General features: G+C 44.8%; 1 protein-coding gene and 1 long non-coding RNA gene across 7 annotated transcripts in view; one reads left to right on the top strand and one right to left on the bottom strand.

The window, feature by feature from the left end:
- Positions 1-19,568, top strand: part of GARNL3 (GTPase activating Rap/RanGAP domain like 3) — a 104,893-nt gene that overhangs the window by 24,442 nt on the left and 60,883 nt on the right. For 4 of the 6 annotated variants that reach the window (XM_080990719.1, XM_080990721.1, XM_080990720.1 and 1 more), the window contains one exon: positions 11,912-11,981. The exons of 1 other annotated variant lie outside the window; for it this stretch is intronic. In XM_080990719.1, coding sequence (XP_080846845.1) covers positions 11,912-11,981 — 70 coding nt within the window. Of the gene's footprint in view, positions 1-8,259; positions 8,283-11,911; positions 11,982-19,568 lie in introns of those variants that run through there. One more of the 6 variants, XM_080990723.1, reaches the window with a different exon arrangement.
- On the bottom strand, positions 2,967-7,421 carry LOC308468502. Its single transcript, XR_013981697.1, has 3 exons — positions 7,134-7,421; positions 5,150-5,232; positions 2,967-5,038 (listed from the first exon to the last, which is right to left on the bottom strand). It is a non-coding gene; the product is annotated as an uncharacterized lncRNA (long non-coding RNA).

Below are 19,568 nucleotides of genomic sequence, written 5' to 3' on the forward strand. Positions count from 1 at the left end.
AAAATATTGGAATGAGTTGGCTCTGCCTGTCATTTGCTCCTGCTCCACTTACCATTGGTCTTCCTCCCTTCTGCCCTGCCGTTCTCACTGAGCACCACCTTCAACAGAGAGTGACATCCACCTTTTCTCCACTTTCCCATTTTATCCTTGCAGCAGCTCTAAGGCTTAAGTTAGGTTGAGGGATTTTGACGGCCTAAGACTACCCTGGCAATTTCTGTGGCTGCGTGAGGAATTTGAACTCAGCTCTCTCCTGTCATAGTGTGATGCTCTAACCACTACACCACCCTGCCTCTTGGTTACATTCTATTCTGTTGTCTGTGCCCTGCCATGGTTTTGGCTCACCCACTGCTGTTTAGGCATAATTTTAGTTGTTGTTTTTTTCAAAGGCAGCTGGTTTTCATTTCAAAACCCATCTTCCCAAAGTTTCAGGGTGTTGACTCCCCAATTTATGGGCTTTTCAGAATCTGCTGTTTGTTTTTAGGTCTGAGCAATGCTTTTAAGCACTGGGGCAAGGGGCTTGCTTTATCATATTGTCAGTATGAAGTCCTGCCTGGGTGCCCGTCTAATTCAGGTGCTTTTGTAACAACTGTGATTATAAGATGTATTCTGGGCTCATATTGACTTGAGAAAGCCTCTGAGTCGGAGGGAGGGAGGGTCTTGTTTTTCTTTTGGTGCAAATCAGCAAGTGTTTCTTGAAATCCACTAGTAAATCCTCAAGGGGAGAATCCATAAAGGCCTCAGAATCTCTCCTCCCCTTCTCAAAAAAGTTCTTTAAAAATGTCTGGCATTTGGATTTGTGCAGCTATCTTGAAATCACAATAAACAATCTTGATCCAATTTTGTTCCTTTGAACTGCCTTATTGAAATAAATGTTCCAGTTGTTTTTATTTCCAGAGACACTGAAATTAATTGGACCAAGCAAGTTAGATTGAAACCGGGTTTGAATTTGAAACTCCTTCTGTCTTGTCTTCTGTGTACTTGTGTACACCATTGTTGAGCTGGGCAAATCAACAAGTGTACATGGCTGGTACCTGTGTTGTGTGAAATGTGCTAACTTCTTCTAACTTCTTGTAGAGTTGGAGACAGAAGCTTGACAGTCTAGGTCAAGGACTCTTCTTTAAAAGAGAGCACAATGGCAGATGTCTTGGAGGAGAAGAGGACCATGGTTCATTGGGCAGAGCACCAGCTTGGCATATGTAATGTAACAGGGCCAAGAAAGACTTCACTTTGTCTCTAAGACTTTGGAGAGCTGCTGTTGGCTGACATCGCACAGATAGATGTACAGATGATCTGACTCAGTGTAGCTTTATATGTCAGCTGAAAGTAAAAGGGAGGTATTCCTGTTTGTTCCTTCTGCTTGTCAACAAGAGACAAGTGAAGGAAAAAGCAAGGAAGAGAGAGATGTGGGTGAGTGTAGTGGCACTGGTTAACAGACCAACTGTGGGCCAGATTGAGCCTGTGCTCCTCTAGTTGGCACTATATAAGAAGAGCCCTGCTGGACCAGGCTAGAGGCTTATCCAAACCAACACTCTGTTCTCACAATGACTAGTCCCTTGCCCATGAGAAGTCCACATGCAGGACCTTGAGTGCAACTCTTGTGTTCCCCAGCAACTGCTATTTCAAGGCATACTGCCTCCGACAGTGGAGAAAAACATGGCCTTTGGTAGCTGCCTGCTCCATGAATTTACCTGATTTTCTTTCAGAGCCATCCAGCTTGGTGGCCATCACTGCTTCTTGTTGGGAGTGCATACCATATTTTATCTGTTTGTTGTGTGAAGGAGGACTTTCTTTAGTCTGTCTTGAATCTTCCAAAGCTCAGCTTCGTTGGATGCCCCTGAGTTCCAGTATTGTGAGGGTCGGACAAAGGAGTCAGACTAAATAAATCCACTCCTGCAGCTAGCAATATAGGATCCAGCCCAGAGCTAGGTCCTTCTCGGAAGACTTAGTAAAATATATTTACCAGGTGCAGTTGTATTTCTTCCTTTTTAATTGCATATTTTGTCGCTGAAGCTGGTAAACACATCTCATAGTTTGCTTGCTCTTCTGACGCTAGGCAAGAAAAGAATACCCCACCCTACCCATTCTCTGTGCAGCCAGCTTGACTGTTGTGTTTTTTGTTCAAAAAAGCGTTGGATGAAGAAAGGATCTTTCTTTGTACTTCTTCCAAAATCTCCCATTTGCACCAACCCATCTCTTTTTAACTCAGTGCCTCTTTGGGGAACTCCCCCCCCCCCCAAAAAAAAGAGAGCTAAAGTGTGCATTTGATCCAGCTGGCTTTTCACTGATTCCTGCAAGACAGAATAATCTCAAACAGGATTTTTATGAGGGTCCTGAATATGAGTAGATCACGGGGCAGGGCAGGGGGACAGGGAGAGAATGTGCATCTGGATCTACTAATTAGATCATGATGGATAGTATGAATTTTCAATTTTGTCATCAGGATGAGAGATCAACGCCTTGAGAAAGAGAACTGCTGAAACCAACTGGGTATGTAATCATAATCACTCCTTCAAATAGCAAACCCAGTGCTCCAGTGCCGGCAGGACTGGAGCCAAAACTGAGAAATGAGAGGGCTCAGCTTGCTTGAGTAAATCCCAACAAATGCAGAAGTACAAAAATCTAAAGGAGTTGCATCCAGCCAAGTTCTACTCAGAGCAGAACCATTAAACTTAAAGAACTGCCATATATGGTGGTCATGTGCCAAGGCGGCAGGATTCTGGGATACTGTTTTAGTGAAACGAGCAAAATAACAGGCAAAGATATTGTTAAAACCCCACAAACCGGCACTGCTAAACCATTTTAAGGAAGAAAATGAGTACAAAGCAGAGAAAAAAATGCAATATAATAGCAAAAGGGCTATATGTGTTGTAATGCTATGACCGTTCTCATTATCCATATTACACAACTGGGTATTTTAAGAATCTTTATTATCTTCTTTATTGTATATATTTTGAAAATAAATAAATAATAAACAAAACGAGGGGCAATTAAAGAACCAAAATTAGCCATCTCCATCAGTTTCAATAAGTCTACTCTAAGTAGGACTAACGTGGGCTACAACCACAACCTCCTCCCTCAAAGGCCAAACACAAAAAAAACAACAGCACAGCAAACACTGAGCATACTTGGTGACCTCTAGTAACTTTGCAATGTTCGTTAGGGAGTGTCAAGTCGTTTTATTACGGTCAATGATCAGTATCAGGATAAAATCAGCAATTACAAAGTTTAAAATCTCAGAACAAACTAAAATAAAAACAAAATTACATATACAGTACATTAAAAAGCAGTTCTAGTTGATCATTTCTCTGTCAAAAGGGAACCCTTTTGATCTAGGGGTGATCATTTAGTGCTCAGTTACCAGAAAACTAACATTATGGCATTTGTCAAAAAAACCTAGGAAACATTGCTGGACTATAGATGGACATAAAGTAGAACAGGTCTCCTGCAGTTAAGGAATGAGGATACACAACAACAATTTTGTTGCCCGTCTTACTTGCACATTTTTAAATCTTAAGCACCAGTCTGAGGTTCTGCTGCTCCTTGTTTGCGTTTTCCAGGTTTAATTTAGGCTGCATTCTAAGAGGAAGCACTAGGCGGCTGGAGGAGGAGTGTCTTTGCAGACTCAGTTTACCTATGTGAGACCTAGAACATACTCAAAGCCAGTGCTATTTTCCTAGAAAAAGAGGTGCCAGAACTCCCTTTTTCTTTTAGAGTGGCAATGGCGCCCGCTTGAGAGGGGCCAGAACAGTTCTGGCTGAAAAAAAGCCCTGTCCAGTGCTGAAGGAGAATGATAAGTAGAGAGAGCAAGCAAGCTGTCACTGTGGGTGGTTGTCTGCTGTTAATGGCTGAAGCTCCTGCTGGGCCCCCAGAGAAATCCTAGGTTACTGGAGAATGCAGTTTTTGAAAACCGCTTCTCCTTGGTGCTGTCTCATCTGTCATTTACAGCATACATCTCAGCTTCTGGGCGAAACCTCCACTTACCACTGGCAGTGGATATGTCAGGGTGGGGTGGGAGAAGCTAATCTCAAAAGACTATTTATATGAATCGCCCTGAGACCTTGAATATAGACTGGTATACAAATAATAATAATAATAATAATAATAATAATAATAATTAATGCCCTTCAGCTGAGGATCACAGGGCAGTTTACAGTGTAAAAACACATAAGTACATATCAAAATAGCAATGCCACCCCACACAAACAGATGCAAAATGTTAACAAAATGAATGTCACTGAATAGCTGCCCAATGATGTTCTTGGTTTGGGATCTCTCCCTTTAACTCTTTGAAACAGCCACTACACCTGCAAATTTCAGTATCCTCTGTGTGATGACGACACAACTTTCTTTTGGATTTGGGCAGCTGCAGAAAAGCGCCCCTCCCCCGATATCGCCGACTGTTTTGCTTAAAATTCCATCCACAACCTTGTCAATAATAGAAGTCCACCCAACCAGAATTATTTCAATGCTAGTTTCTGTGGCAACCAGCATATCCAGCAACAGAATTAGATTACAGGAAGAATGAGTTTTTTAAAAAATAATGGAGGGGCTTTTTCTTAACTTTTACAGGATTTACTTAAAAAAAAATAAATCCTGATTCTCCTTTCTTTTTTCAGTTTCATACAACTGTTTGCACATCCAGGAACTTTGGATAGTTTTTCAAACACATTTTTAATGGTGCACAGTTATTGTTACATCCTGTTCCAATTCTTCCACATGGGTTCCCAAGTGATGTAGTTATTGGCTCCTGATAGTTACTAGATGAAACTGGTGTTCCTTGCATAAGCTCTGCTCCTCTGTAAAGTCTTTTTAGGTTGTGGGACGAAAGAGCTTCATGCAGTGTTTTGCTCCAGTGCAGTGTGTCTTTAAAAAGGAGAATTTGTCATCTGAATTTCTGCCTTGGATTTGGAGTTCTGAATGACCTCCCCTTGTTTCCAGTTGGAGTGAAATGGCAAGGAATGCTTTGCTATTTCATTCTTCCCACTATTTCTGATGTTCAGGATGTGAGTGCTGCTGCTTATTTAGCCCAAACAAGCACCTAACATGCACAAAAAAGAGAGAACTCTGGTTCAGGAGAACTCTAAAGCTTGGAAAAGTTCAAAAAAAGCATTAGGCAAATAACCCTCAGAGAGGGAACTCCTCTTCCTACCTTCAGAGGCGTAGGAAGGTCAGGAGGTACCCGGAGCAGAAAATTTCTTGTCACCCACCCCGTTGGGTTTTGGGGTTTTTTGCCTGCAAAAAAATATGTTATTTCATATTTTCTGAAAAAGAATGTGGATTCTGGGCCTCTGATAACAAGTAGGCGACTGTGGACAGATACTTAAATCTACAGGATGGATTGTGTTTTGGCTTGTGTTATTTTATTTATTTTTATTGTTTATTTATTTATTTAATAAAATTTATATTCTGCAAAGTGGTTTACCAAAACAAAAAAACAAAGCAAAACAAAACCACAGCAGTAAAATCAAGAAAAATTAACAATCCTACTTTAAAACATACAAAAGCTAAAATATTAAGATTAAAATTACTTCAACTTCCTAAGCATCTAGGTATGCTTGCCTAAAGAAGAATGCTTTTAGCAGGTGCCGGAAAAGAGTCTAGCAAAGGCACATGCTTTGTTGCAATAGGTGGGGAGTTCCAAAGTGCAGGTGCTGTCACAGTAAACAATGCAGTACAGATATTATGTGGAACCTGTAGTAGTGCTACAATGCAGTACAGATACTATATGGAACCTGTAGTAGTGTTTTATTTATTGTGATTTCACCATGCTCTGTATTATCTGAAAAGGAAAACATTTATTTAAAAAACAGGACTGCACAGCAGCAATCTAGTCTCATCATGATCAGTGGGACTTATTCCCGAGCCGACAGTGCATAAAATGGGCTGCAATCCTATTCACCCCTTGCATCCAACTTGTACCTAAAACTCTGCGCAAGCCTGCACCAGAGAATTGTAGAGTTGGAAGGGATCCCTGAGGGTCATCTAGCCAAACCCCTGGGGTAATGCAGGAATCTCAAATAGACCATCTCTGATCAATGGCCATACGTCTTCTGTTTTTCCTGTCAGCCAGGACACATAACAACAGAGACTGGAGGTGGGGGAAAAGATAAATTTTGACAATGGGGCAGATTTGTCAGGCACGCGCAGGAACAGCCTGAAGACTTTACACAGAGAGGAACCCCACACGGGTTTCCCCACATGTAACGTAACAGGCAGGGAGCCAGCTCAGATAGAGAGAAAGACATTGGGGGAGGGGAGGGCAAAAGAGTACCAAAGTCTGCCCATTTTATACTCTTTGGGACGGTGGCACCAGGGCTCTGGGACCACCCTCCCCAAGATATTTACTTGTCTTCAATGTATTGTTACCACTGTTATTCTATAGTACAGATCCTTTTTAAATTAAACACTTTCTCTAAAATTAAAACGGCAGAAGTAATCAGTAGCATAGATATCAAAGGAAAGGCGAGAGAATAGTCCCTAATAGATACAGTGGTACCTCTGGTTGCAAACGGGATCCGTTCCGGAGGCCCGTTTGCAACCTGAAAAGAACGCAACCCGCATCTGCGCATTGCAACTCGCTGTTTCTGCGCATGCGCGTGACGTCATTTTGCACATCTGTGCATGCACGAGCATCGAAACCTGGAAGTAACACTTTCCGGTACTTCCAGGTCGCCACGGGACGCAACCTGAAAAAATGTAACATGAAGCAAACGTAACATGGGGTATAACTGTACAAGGGAGACACAGATACACAAGCACACAGAAGTAAATAATCCAACCTTGGGGAGAGGGGTGGGAATGCACAGTTTGCTGTACTTAGCCTCGAGATGGGAGACTGAAAGAGCTTAAAAAATAAAAAATAAAAGTCTTGTGTCTAGGAATATTTTTCTGCAAAAGCGTCAGGCTGGTTGTCAAAAGTGTGAACTTCATTAATAGACCCTATTTAAAGGAATTGGTCAATTAGCCACAGAAGTACTTTGCTGATTTTTTCTCAACTTCTTTTAATTGCACAACTGCTTTTGGGGGGTCCTAGCTTCATGCAGGGAAGACTGGGATGTGTGACTGAGGGAGGGGGGGTCCTAGCTTCATGCAGGGGAGACTAGCAGGGGGTGGCGGAGGGAAGGGGATCCTACCTTCGTGCAGGGAAGACTGGGGCAAAGGGGAGGCCAGCCTGCCGAATACCCAGAGTGGCGCTGAGCTGCTTCTCCCGGTGCCACGAGCGGGCAAAACGGGGCGGCAGCGCTGCCATTGTCCTGCACGTTCCACTTTTGGGGGCAGCAGAGGCTTTTCAGAGGGGGATTGGGGCCCGAAGGGGGTGCACAGGACAGGCAGCGGCCTTGGCAGGCCTCCTCAGCAGCCTGGAAAGTCGGCCTATGTGAAGAAAACAATACTAGGCCGAGTAGATTAGGCCTTGCCTTGCCTTTGCCCCGCCCCCAACCCAGCTGGCCAATCGGCTGTGGGCAGGGGGCGGGGCGAAGGCAAGGCAAGGCCTAGTCTACTCGGCCTAGTCTCATTTTTATTCACATAGGCCGACTTTCTAGGACCTGGGAAGCCAAGCGGAGGGTAGGGCAATAGGGCTTTTTTATTTTTTAAAAAATGCCTGCTCCAAAGGTCTTATCTTACTACACTAGGGATTATATAGTTATATCTGAAATTTCATGCATACCAGTCAATATCTTGACCCTGCTCCACTGAATTGAAATTTCAGCCTTCACGACATAGGAAAATGGCCAAGTAAACAGCTATTTTCGTGGAGGAGGGTCAAGATATTAACTGATATGCATGAAATTTCATATATAGCTATATAATCCCTAGTGTAGTAAGATAAGACCTTTGGAGCAGGCATTTTTTTTAAAAAAAGGTTTTTATGAACCGCCGTAGTAGGGCAGTAATTGTTCCTTGATAATTTGTCACCCCCCTCCATGATGGAACCTGGGGCGGACCGCCCCCCTCTTCCTACACCCCTGCCTACCTTCCCCCCAAACAGCCCAAAGAACACTGAGCATGCTCAATAGCCACATGATGCTGGCTGACTACTAGGAGTGTGGAACGGACTGGAGTGGTTGCAATCCTGAGTAGCGGCACTCCAGGCTCTTAACATCTCATTGCTATTTTTTTATTTCCATATTTTGTACAGATCTTTCAGCTCTTTGGCCTCCTTTCCTGCTGCTACATTATCAGCGCACCTGGTGTGTATGGGTAAAATATACAGAAAAGGGAACCTTGATATTACTGTGTGCATGATTGCATCAGGACACTTTGTACAGCTTTTTGATGCAGAGGTATGCTTGTTTTCATCAAGCCAAAATGAACAAGTGGCTGGAACAACTCCACCATGAGGAAATGTTGCAGTGTTTGGAAATATATAGAGGAAAAAGGGAGCAAGCGGTGACAGGTCTGAAGTTTATGAAATTATGCATGGCATGGTGAATGTAGATAAGAGGAAAGTTTTTCTCCCTCTCTCATAACACAAGAATCTATGGCCATCCAATGAAGTTGAATGTTGGAGGGTTCAGGACAGACAAAAGAGAGCACTTATTCATGCAATGTACAGTTTACTCACTTCCACAAGAGGCAGTGATGGCCACCAACTTGGATAGCTTTACAAGAGGATTACACTAATTCATGGAGGCAGCTCTTGAGGAGATGGTCAAATGCTTGCTATCATGGGGCTAGTTCCAACAGCAGCTATGTTCTGAGATGTCATTTAGTGTGATGAGCACAGCTTGTCCTGTGCTCATGTTTCCCTTTCCTCTGTTTTGGCTTTAACTTCTGATTTTCGTCAATCACCGTTTCCTGTGCCATCCAAACTCAGTTCATGTGAATTATGGTTTGTGTAAAGTTTAATCAATGTGTCTTCATAATCCATGGTTTGAAGTTGACTTGTATCAGACAAACCATAGTTAAGATGAACCACTTTTTTTTAGTTCAGACTACAGGACTGTTAGGAAATGAATGCTTTTGAACTCCTTGTGGCCATGCTGCAGGGGAAATAAAAGCTCACTAGTTATCATTGTACTAACCTGTGGGACATAAACTGTGAATATTAAACTGTGGCTTAGCACGATAGCCAAAACAACTTAGCTGTGTACCTAGATCCTTGGAAGTTTTGTCAAACCCAGGTTATGATAATTCCCTGACAAAGGGAGGGAAAGAAGCCCTGGCCCATCTCCAGCCATTAGGCACTCTTTACAGAGGGACAGAGGGGGCTTTTCCTGAGATGGAGCTCTGCTTAGGGCAGATAAAATGCTTTATGTGGTGCACTTGAGGAATCTCAAGTTTGAAGAACCAGTCTGAGTGGACACGCACTTGTAAACACACACATGTGAATTAACTGGCTGTGACACTGTGATCAGTGTGTTTTCAGTGTGCAAAACCCAGCTGTAATGTTTGCAGTGCTCCTTAGCTGCCATAACCATTTGCCTGTAGGGTTGCTATGGGAGGGGGCCTTAGCTCAGTTGGAGAGCGTGTGCAGGATCTCAAGTTCTGTCCCCAGCACCTCCAGTTTAAGAACGGTTCAGGTAACTGGTGGCAGAAAAGACTTCTGCATGGTACCCTGAAGCATTACTACCTGTCACTTCAGGGGAAAAAAATACTGAGCTAGATGGACCATTGGTCTTGCTCACTATAACACATATTTGTACATTAAAAGGGGATGGAAAAGGGGTGGGAGAGTGAACTGTGTGTTCCCTCTGCTCTGCCACCCTCCAAAACAACCCATCCCCATTGCTACATGGGACCATAAAGGAGGAAGCTTGGGAAAGGATCTTCTCCCTTTCATCACTCCCTTCCATCTTGGAGCTAGAGCAGATTAAAAGGCACATAGGAAGTTGTCTTATACCAAGTCAGAACAACAGTTCATCGAGCTCAGCATTGTCTATGCTGACTGGTAGAAGCTCTCTAGGGTTTCAGGCAGTGGACAGATAGGAAGTCTTGTATTCCATTAAGATGTCTGGGGTTGGATCTGGGATGTTCTGCACGCAAAGCAAATGCTCTGCTACTGGGATATGGCGCTTCCTAGGCTAGTACTGTAGTTAAGAGTGTCAGCTCATGTTCACATCGCAATACAGTGGTACCTTGGGTTACATACGCTTCAGGTTACATACGCTTCAGGTTACAGACTCCGCTAACCCAGAAATAGTACCTCAGGTTAAGAACGTTGCTTCAGGATGAGAACAGAAATTGTGCTCCGGTGGCGTGGCAGCAGCGGGAGGCCCCATTAACTAAAGTGGTGCTTCAGGTTAAGAAAAGTTTCAGGTTAAGAACGGACCTCCGGAACGAATTAAGTACGTAACCAGAGGTACCACTGTATAGTAGCAACATTGACTGAGTGATCCTGGGTTGGATAATCTCAGCTTAACCTACCCCGGAGGCTTGTTGGAATATTAAAATGGGTCTATTCAGTGAAGTATTGTCTACATTGACTGGCAGCGGTTCTCCAGGGTTTCAAACGGGACATTCCCAGCCCAACCTGGAGAAGCCAAGGTTGATCCTGGGACCTTCTTGCACACAAGGCAGGTCCTCTACCCTTGAGCTACAATGCTAGTAGCAATATCCTTGGAGGTATTCATCTTGGTGCTGGAGGTAGGGCTTCCCAGGATACTCCAGCAGTGCTGCATCAGTTTCAGCTCTTCCAGCTGGCTCTGGAGTGGCCTGCCGAAAGCCAGCCAACGGCCACTAGGTCTGGAATTGAGGCCAGGTTTAATGTTTAGCCAAGTGGGGCTGACGAGGGGGTGGAGGTGGGGGTGATCCTGAGTGCTTCTAAGTCGAGAAGTCTTAGCTGACTGGAGAGCAATGAAAAAGAATTGTGATAGCTAAAACCAATGGCCAAGGTAACGTTGGAAGTGGCGGGGACAGTTAGCACTGAGCAGACTCTGGATCAGTGTTCCAAAATATCTGAAAGGTCAGGTATGCTTCATTTATGCATCCCAAACACTATACATTTTGGAGCATGAAAGAGAAAGCCCATCCACTGTGTTTCTGCATGAACCCTTGTTCTTCGTGACTGAAGGGAAACTCATGCGGAGTGGCGACAACCAATCTCCTCTGAAGGCAAGTAAACGTTGTGTGTCTACACTGGCAGTGACCGGAGAGTAGCATGAATAAAAAAATTATAACAAAAACATCCACCATGTATCTTAATCTTAAGTAGAGGTTGGTGGGGTTCCTCTATCAGGGCTTGGCCACAAAGAGAAAAGTTCTTGCAAAAGAAGGGACATTTTAATATATTTCTGTGTAGGAGTATGTGCGTAAAAAATCTTTTCCTCCCATTTTTCTTCTGAAAGATGTAGGCAAGCGTGCTAAAAAGAAAGTTAAAATTGCACTGTGGTTTTTGAGCAGAGAACTTGCTTTGCAAAGGGAGGTGGACAGGCTGCTTGCTCTCCACCCCCCACCCAGCATTTAAGCGCTGCAGGATTTTCTTTTCCCTTTTTGGTCAGATGGGGAGAGAGAGAGAGAGAGAGAGAGAGAGACTTTCACAAACGCAATTACAAGCTACTGTCTGCCTTGGCCCTTCTCTATTGATCATCATGTCATGACTAAATATTTAATTGAATCTTAGCTTTTTCTTCGTCTTCTTTTTGCCTTCCAATTAGGGGGCGTTTCGCTTCTGTGACTCCCTCCACTCCATCCACCCTTTCTCTCCCCCCACACACCCTGCCACCCTTTATTCAGAAAGCCAGGCTCTGCAATGGCTGCGTGAAGTTGTCTATGTTTCAAGGAGGGTCTCCTGCAGTGATGAAGCTAAACGCAGCAGCAGCAGCAGCAGCAGCAGCAGCAGCAGCAGCAACCCTCCATCAGCTGTACTGAGAAGCAAAGCAAAATCTATCTTTTCCCCCTCATCTTCCCCCCCCCCCCGATAGCTTAGAGGGGCCAGTTAGCTATGTCTACTGATGAAGCACTTTTATTCCAGCTCTGTCTCCGAGGACCTGGGCTGTAGACGTGGAGAATTCAGCCGAAAGCATTATGGATCGGTAGAGCTGGTAAGTTTTTTTTTTAATTCCCTCCTTATTTTATTTTTAAGCAGAATTTTAAGCACAGCCTGTTTCATCCACCCGAATGGCTTTTTGTATAAAGCATATTGGTGCCTCCTAGCCACAGCTTATCGATTCTTGGCTTATCCTCTCTCCCACCCCCACCCCGATTTTTGAGTTACAGCAGGCAAGCTTTGGAAATTGGTGGGTGTGAAAAGCTTGGTGTCTCTTGTTGAGTTGGATTTTAATTGCTCTTCATTGCTGTTTATCTTTCAAATCGAATGCAATATGTACAAATCCCTCTCTCTCCTGGGGTTTTTGTAGTCTGGTGGGAAAGCTTGTCTTTGCAGCCCAAGGGCAGTAAATAGACCCTGGTTTGTTCCCATGTAAGAGATGCTGGAGGCTGGCATGAAGCACCATAAACTGGTAATTGATTTGGGGAGCCTTTTCAATTTTTATTCATTTATTTATTTATTTGTACAGGAGGTTTGGGAAACATGACCAGAATTTTAAGATGTGGCAACAGGAAGTACGGAAAAGGGTTCTCCTTCCCAAACATCTTGTGTGTCTGTCTGGCTTTTTTCTTTTTTTTTTAAACCCATTTGCCATCCATTTCCTCCATTCTTCCCCCACCACTTTGATTTTTGAATGGCGGTTGGAGAAAATTCTCTGGCACACACTGTGGAGCAATCACCTGAATCAGGGTGCCGTTTTTGGACTCTGATTATTTTAGAATGGAATTGTACAAGTTGGCCACAGAGGAAGGAAGGAAGACGGAGGCAGAGGAACCCTTCCTCTTACTGCCACACAATTGCAGGGGTATAGCTAATGGTCAAATATGTGTGCATCCAGGTATTGGCGCCTGATAGATTATTGTTGGGCAGTGCTGTACCAAGGAGACTGAATCCGTGTCTGTATTTGAATTTGGGAACCAAAGGGCTAGCAATTTCAATAAGAATTCACCAAAATGTGTTATCACCAAGGAGGCTACTGTTTGGTTGCTTGTTTCAAAAGAAACATATATAAATTGAGGGGCAGGGATTGTTTGTTTTGTTTTTGCTTTTTGTGTGTGATTAAGATTAAAGTTAATAAGGATAGCCCTGGCTGAGTGGTAGAGCATCTGTTTTGCATGCAGAAGGTCCCATGATTGGTCTCCAGCATCTCCAGGTAAGGCTAGGAGAGATCCCTGTTTGAAACCTTGGAGAGCCTCTGCCCATCAGTGTAAACAGTACTGAGCTGCATGGACCCATGGTCTGACTCAGTATAAGAAGTTTCTTGAATGCCCATGATATATCTGCAGGGAGGGCAGTAACTAGTAGCGGAGCATCTTTTTTGTGTGCAGAAGCTCCCAGGTTCAATCCCAGGCATCTCCAGGTGGGACTGTGAATGACCCCTGCCTGAAACCCTGTAGGGCTACTTCCAGTTAGTGTAGGTCAGGGATGATGAATCTGTGGCCGCACAGATGTCCCTGTACTCTAGCTCCCATCAGCCTTACCTGGTACGGCTAACTGACAGGGATGAAGGGAGTTGTAGTTTACTTGCTCATCCACACCAGTGGAAATTATATGGGGGCCCATCTGCACTGAGAAAACACAAGGGACCATTGTCATCAGTTTCATTTTGAAAAGTGCCCCCTCCTGCTTTCCCTTTCTGGAAAGGAGCTGCGCAAAGCAGCTTACAAATAGAAAAGCATAAAAGAAAAAGAAAAGAAAAAAGCACCAGTGATCCAGCCATTAAAACACAAATGATTCAATTAAAAATAGCAGGAAAAAGCAATGTGCAAGCAGTATCTCCCTCGTCTCATCTGAGGAGTAAAGGGCTTCTGGATTAGGCCAGCACCCCATCAAGTCTCAGCACAGCCAGGCAGATGCCCTCATGTGAAGTGCTCAGGCAGGACCCAAGCAAGACCTCAAGTCTCCCCACTTGCAGTTCCCATCAGGTGGTACTTAGATCAGAGAGGTAGAATAGAGCCATCCAGCTTAGCAGTCAGGGTCAGTGTAAGCCTGAAAGAGTCCCAGAGAGGTGCGTGTTTATTCTCTCTCTCTCTCTTTCTCTGTGTGTGTGTGTGCGCGTATTTCTTGGAAGAGTGCTGGATTGCTGCTGCATTTCAGATTCAACCTACTTTCATGAAACTTGAACCTGCTACTTGCCCTGCCATCAGTGGCGAAGGGTGAACACTCAGCTCTCTTCTCTCCCCACTTCCCTTTCTGCGGTCCTTGTAGATACTTGAAAAATTAGTTTTCCTTCCTTTGGAAGGGCTGGCACATCCAAAGGAAGTGTTCGCATCAACCTAAACTAGTCTGAGGCAGAGTAATTCACCAAAGGTCACTCAGTGAGCTTCATGGTTTGATTAGGAATTCGAGCCCGGGTCTCTTCAGTCTGAATATAACATGGTGATCACCACCCCACACTGGCTGCCTGGCTTTCCCTTTTCCTCATATGTTTTTGAGTTATAGCTCAGCTGTCCTCAGCTGTTGTAGGCCTTTAACCTCAACATGCTGCATGAGACCCAGTTTTAATTATATATCAGCTTTTCTACTTCTCTCTGTCTTTGTCAAGCCACATCAACCCTGCAGGCATGCTGGTTTAAGAAAGTCATTCCTTCTCCTTGGGGAACACTGATACAAATCAGTAGCTTAGATCAAGGGTGCTTCAGTCTGAGGGACACTTTCCTTTCTTGGCAACCTTTTTTGTTTGTTTGTCGGGGGGAGGGGTTGCACATGCCAGTGATGGGTGGGATAAGAGGCAGAAGGGAGAAGATCAACTGATGCACCTTTGGTGCAAAAGGTTAGTTTCTAGACAATTCATTTCATTAGGGTCTGCCCATGAAGAGCTAGGGATGGTGCCCCACAGTGGGTGAGGCACTAGGGAATGTGTTGCTGTGGCAACTGTTGACCTAGAGCATTTGAAAGGGCTGTTAGATGAATGGAGGGCGGGTTTACCAAAGGGGGATTAGCCTGGCTGGTGAAATGGACCCTCCAGGTTCAGGAGCAGTCTATCTCTGAATTCTAGTGGGGTGGGTGGGGAAAAGCTATTGTCTTCATGTCCTGCTTTTAAACTTCCCAGTACCACCACCTTGACTAAGTGGACCTTTGTCAGATCCAGCAAGGCTCTTCTTACGTCCCAGGAGCTCAGTGGCAGAGTATCTGCTTTTCGTGCAGAAGGTTCCAGGTTCAATCCTCTGCTTCTTCAGGTAGTGTTCAGACAAAGACTCTTTGTCTGAAACCCTAGAGAGCTGCTGCCAGCCAGTGTATACAATACTGAACTAGATGGACGAATGGTCTGACTTGGTATGAGACAGATTCCTATATTATGAGCACCCAGAACCTCCAGCCTGAAGCACTGGCCTCATCTCCCCTCTGCTTGCTTTCTCGTAAGGCTGCTTTTTGCAAGCACACCCTGGCTTCCTTTGCTCAGCAAGACAGTGCCTGGGTTTCTCTTCAGCCACTGCCTTGCAAGATTGGATCTGGCACACATCTTCTGTTCATCTCCCCCCTTGTGAATCCGAGAACCTGGCTCTGGACGAAGAAGCACCAGTGAATAATGAAGAAAGGAGTAACCAGCACCACATGCTGTGATCTTATTAAATCACTAATCCTCCTTCCTCAGTGATGTCATGCTTGCAGGATGATTCTGCTGGCAGGGAAGGAGGTCTCCTTGGTGTCTTTGGATGTAGGCAAGAAAAATTCATCTGCCAAGAGGGTGTCCCTTCCTCTTTCTTAGGTTTGAATGCAGTCCGAGAGCATCTGTTCATTTTCCAGCAGATCTATAAAAAGTTGGAGAAGGCTGAGCCTTTCTATATCTTGCACCCTCAACTCTGTCCCTAACTCAGGGATAGGGAACTGGATACTATCAATGAGCAAAATCCTTATCTCCCAGCAGGGCTTGTTTGACAGGCGAGTGGGGGCCGTGGGATTGACCTCTTGCCAATCACATGGCATTGCAAAGATGTCTGTTGGCCTCGTTTTGACCCACAATGATAATCAGTTGATCCTTGAAGCTTGCAAAATGTCACAACTAAGTCACTAAGCCCCGCCATAGTGACTAGCCTGCAAAAGAAAAGGAAAATATAGAAATTCTAGCCTATTGCAACGCTAGAAATCTTTGTTTCTCTGTGCTGGCCACAGAACAGGACAAGCCCAATATATGGAAATGCAGGCAGTACGCCCACTTGTCAATCTGCTGGTGTCACTCCAGTGGGCGACAGCAGGGTTCACTTCTGGGGTGGCTGCACCCATCAGTTCCCCATAGAAAACTAGCGCTGAGCTAAAGCAGCGGGATTCTTCAGCTGACAGCAGCTGCCTGCTGGAGTGACACTAGCTGATAGACAGGTGGGTGTGCAGTTAAATCCTCCTCATATCCCTGCAGAGAGCCAAGCTGAGCTGGGGAATGTGCTGGTGAAGCAGACTTCTGCAGAGAGTAGTATTGAAGTCTCTGCTCATCATCTGAAACGCAGAGACTTCAGTTCTGCTCAGTGCTGCTCCCTGTTTGCTATCTCCTCCCACCCCATCTCTGCAGGTCAACTTTGAGAGATCAGTCTCCTGACATCACTGTGATGTCAGATGACTGACAGGTGGGTAGCCCAATCCACCTGTCAAAGTCAACATGCAGAGGTGCTGGGAGATAAAGACCTGGCCCTTTGGGCTAAAAAAGGTTCCCTTACCCTAGTAGTAAAAGGAAAAGACTTCAGGTATCGCAGAGACCAAGCAGACTGTCAGAGGAGGAGCTGAGAAATCTGCTCCTTCTACCATACCCCTCCCAGGGATTCTTGGTTGCCTATGGCAAATTGTAAAGTGCAAGACTGCCCTCTGTTAGGGCTCTTGCTGTGTAAGGTGCTTGCTAGCATCCATTTCTAAGGCTTAACAGATATATCCTCTCTGCACTTTAGGGAAAGTGTGTGACATATCTGAAGCACCCCTTCCCTTGCTCTCCTGGGTACTATGTATCATTGACCATGGTCAAGAGTCCATCCATTGGTTAACACGTATGTCCATGTGTGAGCAAGAGATTTCCAGAAGATCACCAGGAGTCCCTATATAAGAGCAGGGTTTAAGAGAAATAAATATTTATTTAGAAATTCTTGACCATTCTCATTTTATTGCATATATAGCACTACCTATGGACATGGTTCTTTACAAAGAACTGCTGGGAGGGTGTTTAGTGGAACAAGGAAGCAACAAAAGAGGTGCATAACACTATTATACATGTCTGTGGTGCAATTGCACTTTGAATACTATGTATGGTTCTGGCTGCCTCACCTGAAAAAGGATATTGTAGAACTGAAGAAGGTTCAGAAAAGGGCACCCAAAATGATCGAGGGAGTGTAGAAACTCCCCCTATGAAGCAAGGTTACAACATTTGGGGCTTTATGGTTTTGAGAAAAGACAAGTAACAGGAAGACAAAAGCAAGGTGTATAGGAGGATGCATGGTGTGGAGAAAGTGGGGAGGGCGAAGTTTTTCCCTCTCTCTTTAAACACTAGAACTTGAGGTCATCCAGTGAAGCTGAACGTTGGAAAATTTAGGACAAAAAAAATGCTTCTTCACATGGCACATAGTTAATCTATAGAATGCACTCCCAGAAGTTGTTAGGGGCACTGACATGTATGCCTTTAATAATAATAATAATAATAATAATAATAATAATAATAATAAATTATTTTTATTTATTCCCCGCCCTCCGTGGCCAGAGCTGGGCTAAGCACGGCTAACACCAGTAAAATTACAATAAAAACATAAGGGGGGGCAATTTAAAATACAGGTTAAAAATACAATTTAAAATGCAGCCTCAATTTTAATAATAGCCCATAGATCAAAACCATAAGGGGAGGGAAACATAAGGGTCAGACTGAGTCCAAGCCAAAGGCCAGGCGGAACAGCTCTGTCTTGCAGGCCCCTGCGGAAAGATGTCAAGTCCCACAGGGCCCTAGTCTCTTGTGACAGAGTGTTCCACCAAGTTGGGTCCAGTACTGAAAAGGCCCTGGCCCTAGTTGAGACCAATCTAACCACCTTGCGACTTGGGACCTCCAAAGTGTTGTCATTTGTGGACCTTAAGGTCCTCCGCGGGGCATACCAGGAGAGGCGTAGGTACATGGGTCCTAGGGCGCATAGGGCTTTAAAGGTCAAAACCAGCACTTTAAACCTGAGCCTGTACTCCACCGGGAGCCAGTGCAGTTGGTAATCTCGAGACAAAGACCCCGTAAGGAGCCTCGCCGCGGCATTCTGCACCCACTGGAGTTTCTGGGTCAGCTTCAAGGGCAGCCCACGTAGAGCGAGTTACAATAATCAAGCCTGGAGGTGACCATCACATGGATCACTGTGGCCAGATCACGGCGAGAAAGGTAAGGGACCAACTGCTTAATACAGCAGAGATGGAAAAATGCCACCTTTGTTGTGGCTGCAACCTGCGCCTCCATGGAAAGGGAGGCGTCGAAGGTTATACCCAAGCTCTTTAAAGGAGAGGATTGAACAAATCCATTGAGGATAAGGCGACTAGCCACAATGGCTATGCTGTACCTCCATTGTTGGAGTTAGTAGGCCTCTTAATATCACTTGCTGGGTATCACAAGTGGGAAGAGCTCTGTTGCACTCAGGGCCTGCTTGCGAGCTTCCTGTGGAACATCTATTTGGCCACTGTGAGAACAGGATGCTGGACTAGGTGGGCCCCCTTTGGAATGATCCAGGATGGCTCTTCTTACATTCTTAAGTGGGAAAATTGAGACATGATTAAGCAGGTGAAAGAAAGACTATGTGATTTTTCCCACTGGATTGTTACAATAAGGACTAGGGTTTCTGGAAGGCTTCCTGGAAAATAATGGTTTCCGGGGTGTGTGTGCAGCTTAAGGGAGGTGATTGCACAAAGGCATTTTGGAAGGCTAGTCCAGCAAGGTATAAGGCACAGCAAGGGGAAAGGGGCTGAGTTTTCCCAGAAAACAGGAGGCTGTTGGACGGTAATATGGTGAAGCAAGATGAGTGAAAGTCTCATGGATGAATCAGGAATTAAACACAGAAAGATAAGGAGGGACAAAACCATGGGTTTGAAGGTGCAGACAAGGTACACATAATCCATCCCTGCTTGTCTCCCTCCCCTCCTGTGTCCTCTTAAAAAGGAAGCTCAAAAGTGTCAGTGATGTGAGTTTCCTCTGTTTTTGGGTCTTGTTGAGAGTTCACACGAGTCTTATTTATTTCTCAACCCACCCCACCCCCCCTTTGTATGCGGCTTGAGGACACAGAACTTGGTCCTGTGCGATTGCCTACTTGTGAGATCAACACAGATCTGTTTGTGAGGAACAGAGCTATAAACCTCCACCCTGACACTTCGAAGTGCCAGATTTTGCCCTCCCCACCCACCTTGCTAAATTCACAAAGAGGGGGTGGTTGTAGTCCTCCGACAGAAAGCAAATGTATATGTATTCCCCCCCCCCCAAAAAAATGAACATATTGTGATAAAGAATGGGCAGAACTTTTTAAGAGTCTTTTCATCAGATTGATGCTGAAAGGCATTTTGTATATTCGACTCCATTATGATTTGCTCAGCTTCCCAATTTGGCTGCTGTGAAGGGGAGAAGTGTGTGTGTGTGTGTGTGCGCGCGCACGCG

The sequence above is a fragment of the Podarcis pityusensis genome (assembly GCF_964106645.2).
Source record: "Podarcis pityusensis genome assembly, chromosome: Z".
Classification (NCBI taxonomy): domain Eukaryota; kingdom Metazoa; phylum Chordata; class Lepidosauria; order Squamata; family Lacertidae; genus Podarcis; species Podarcis pityusensis.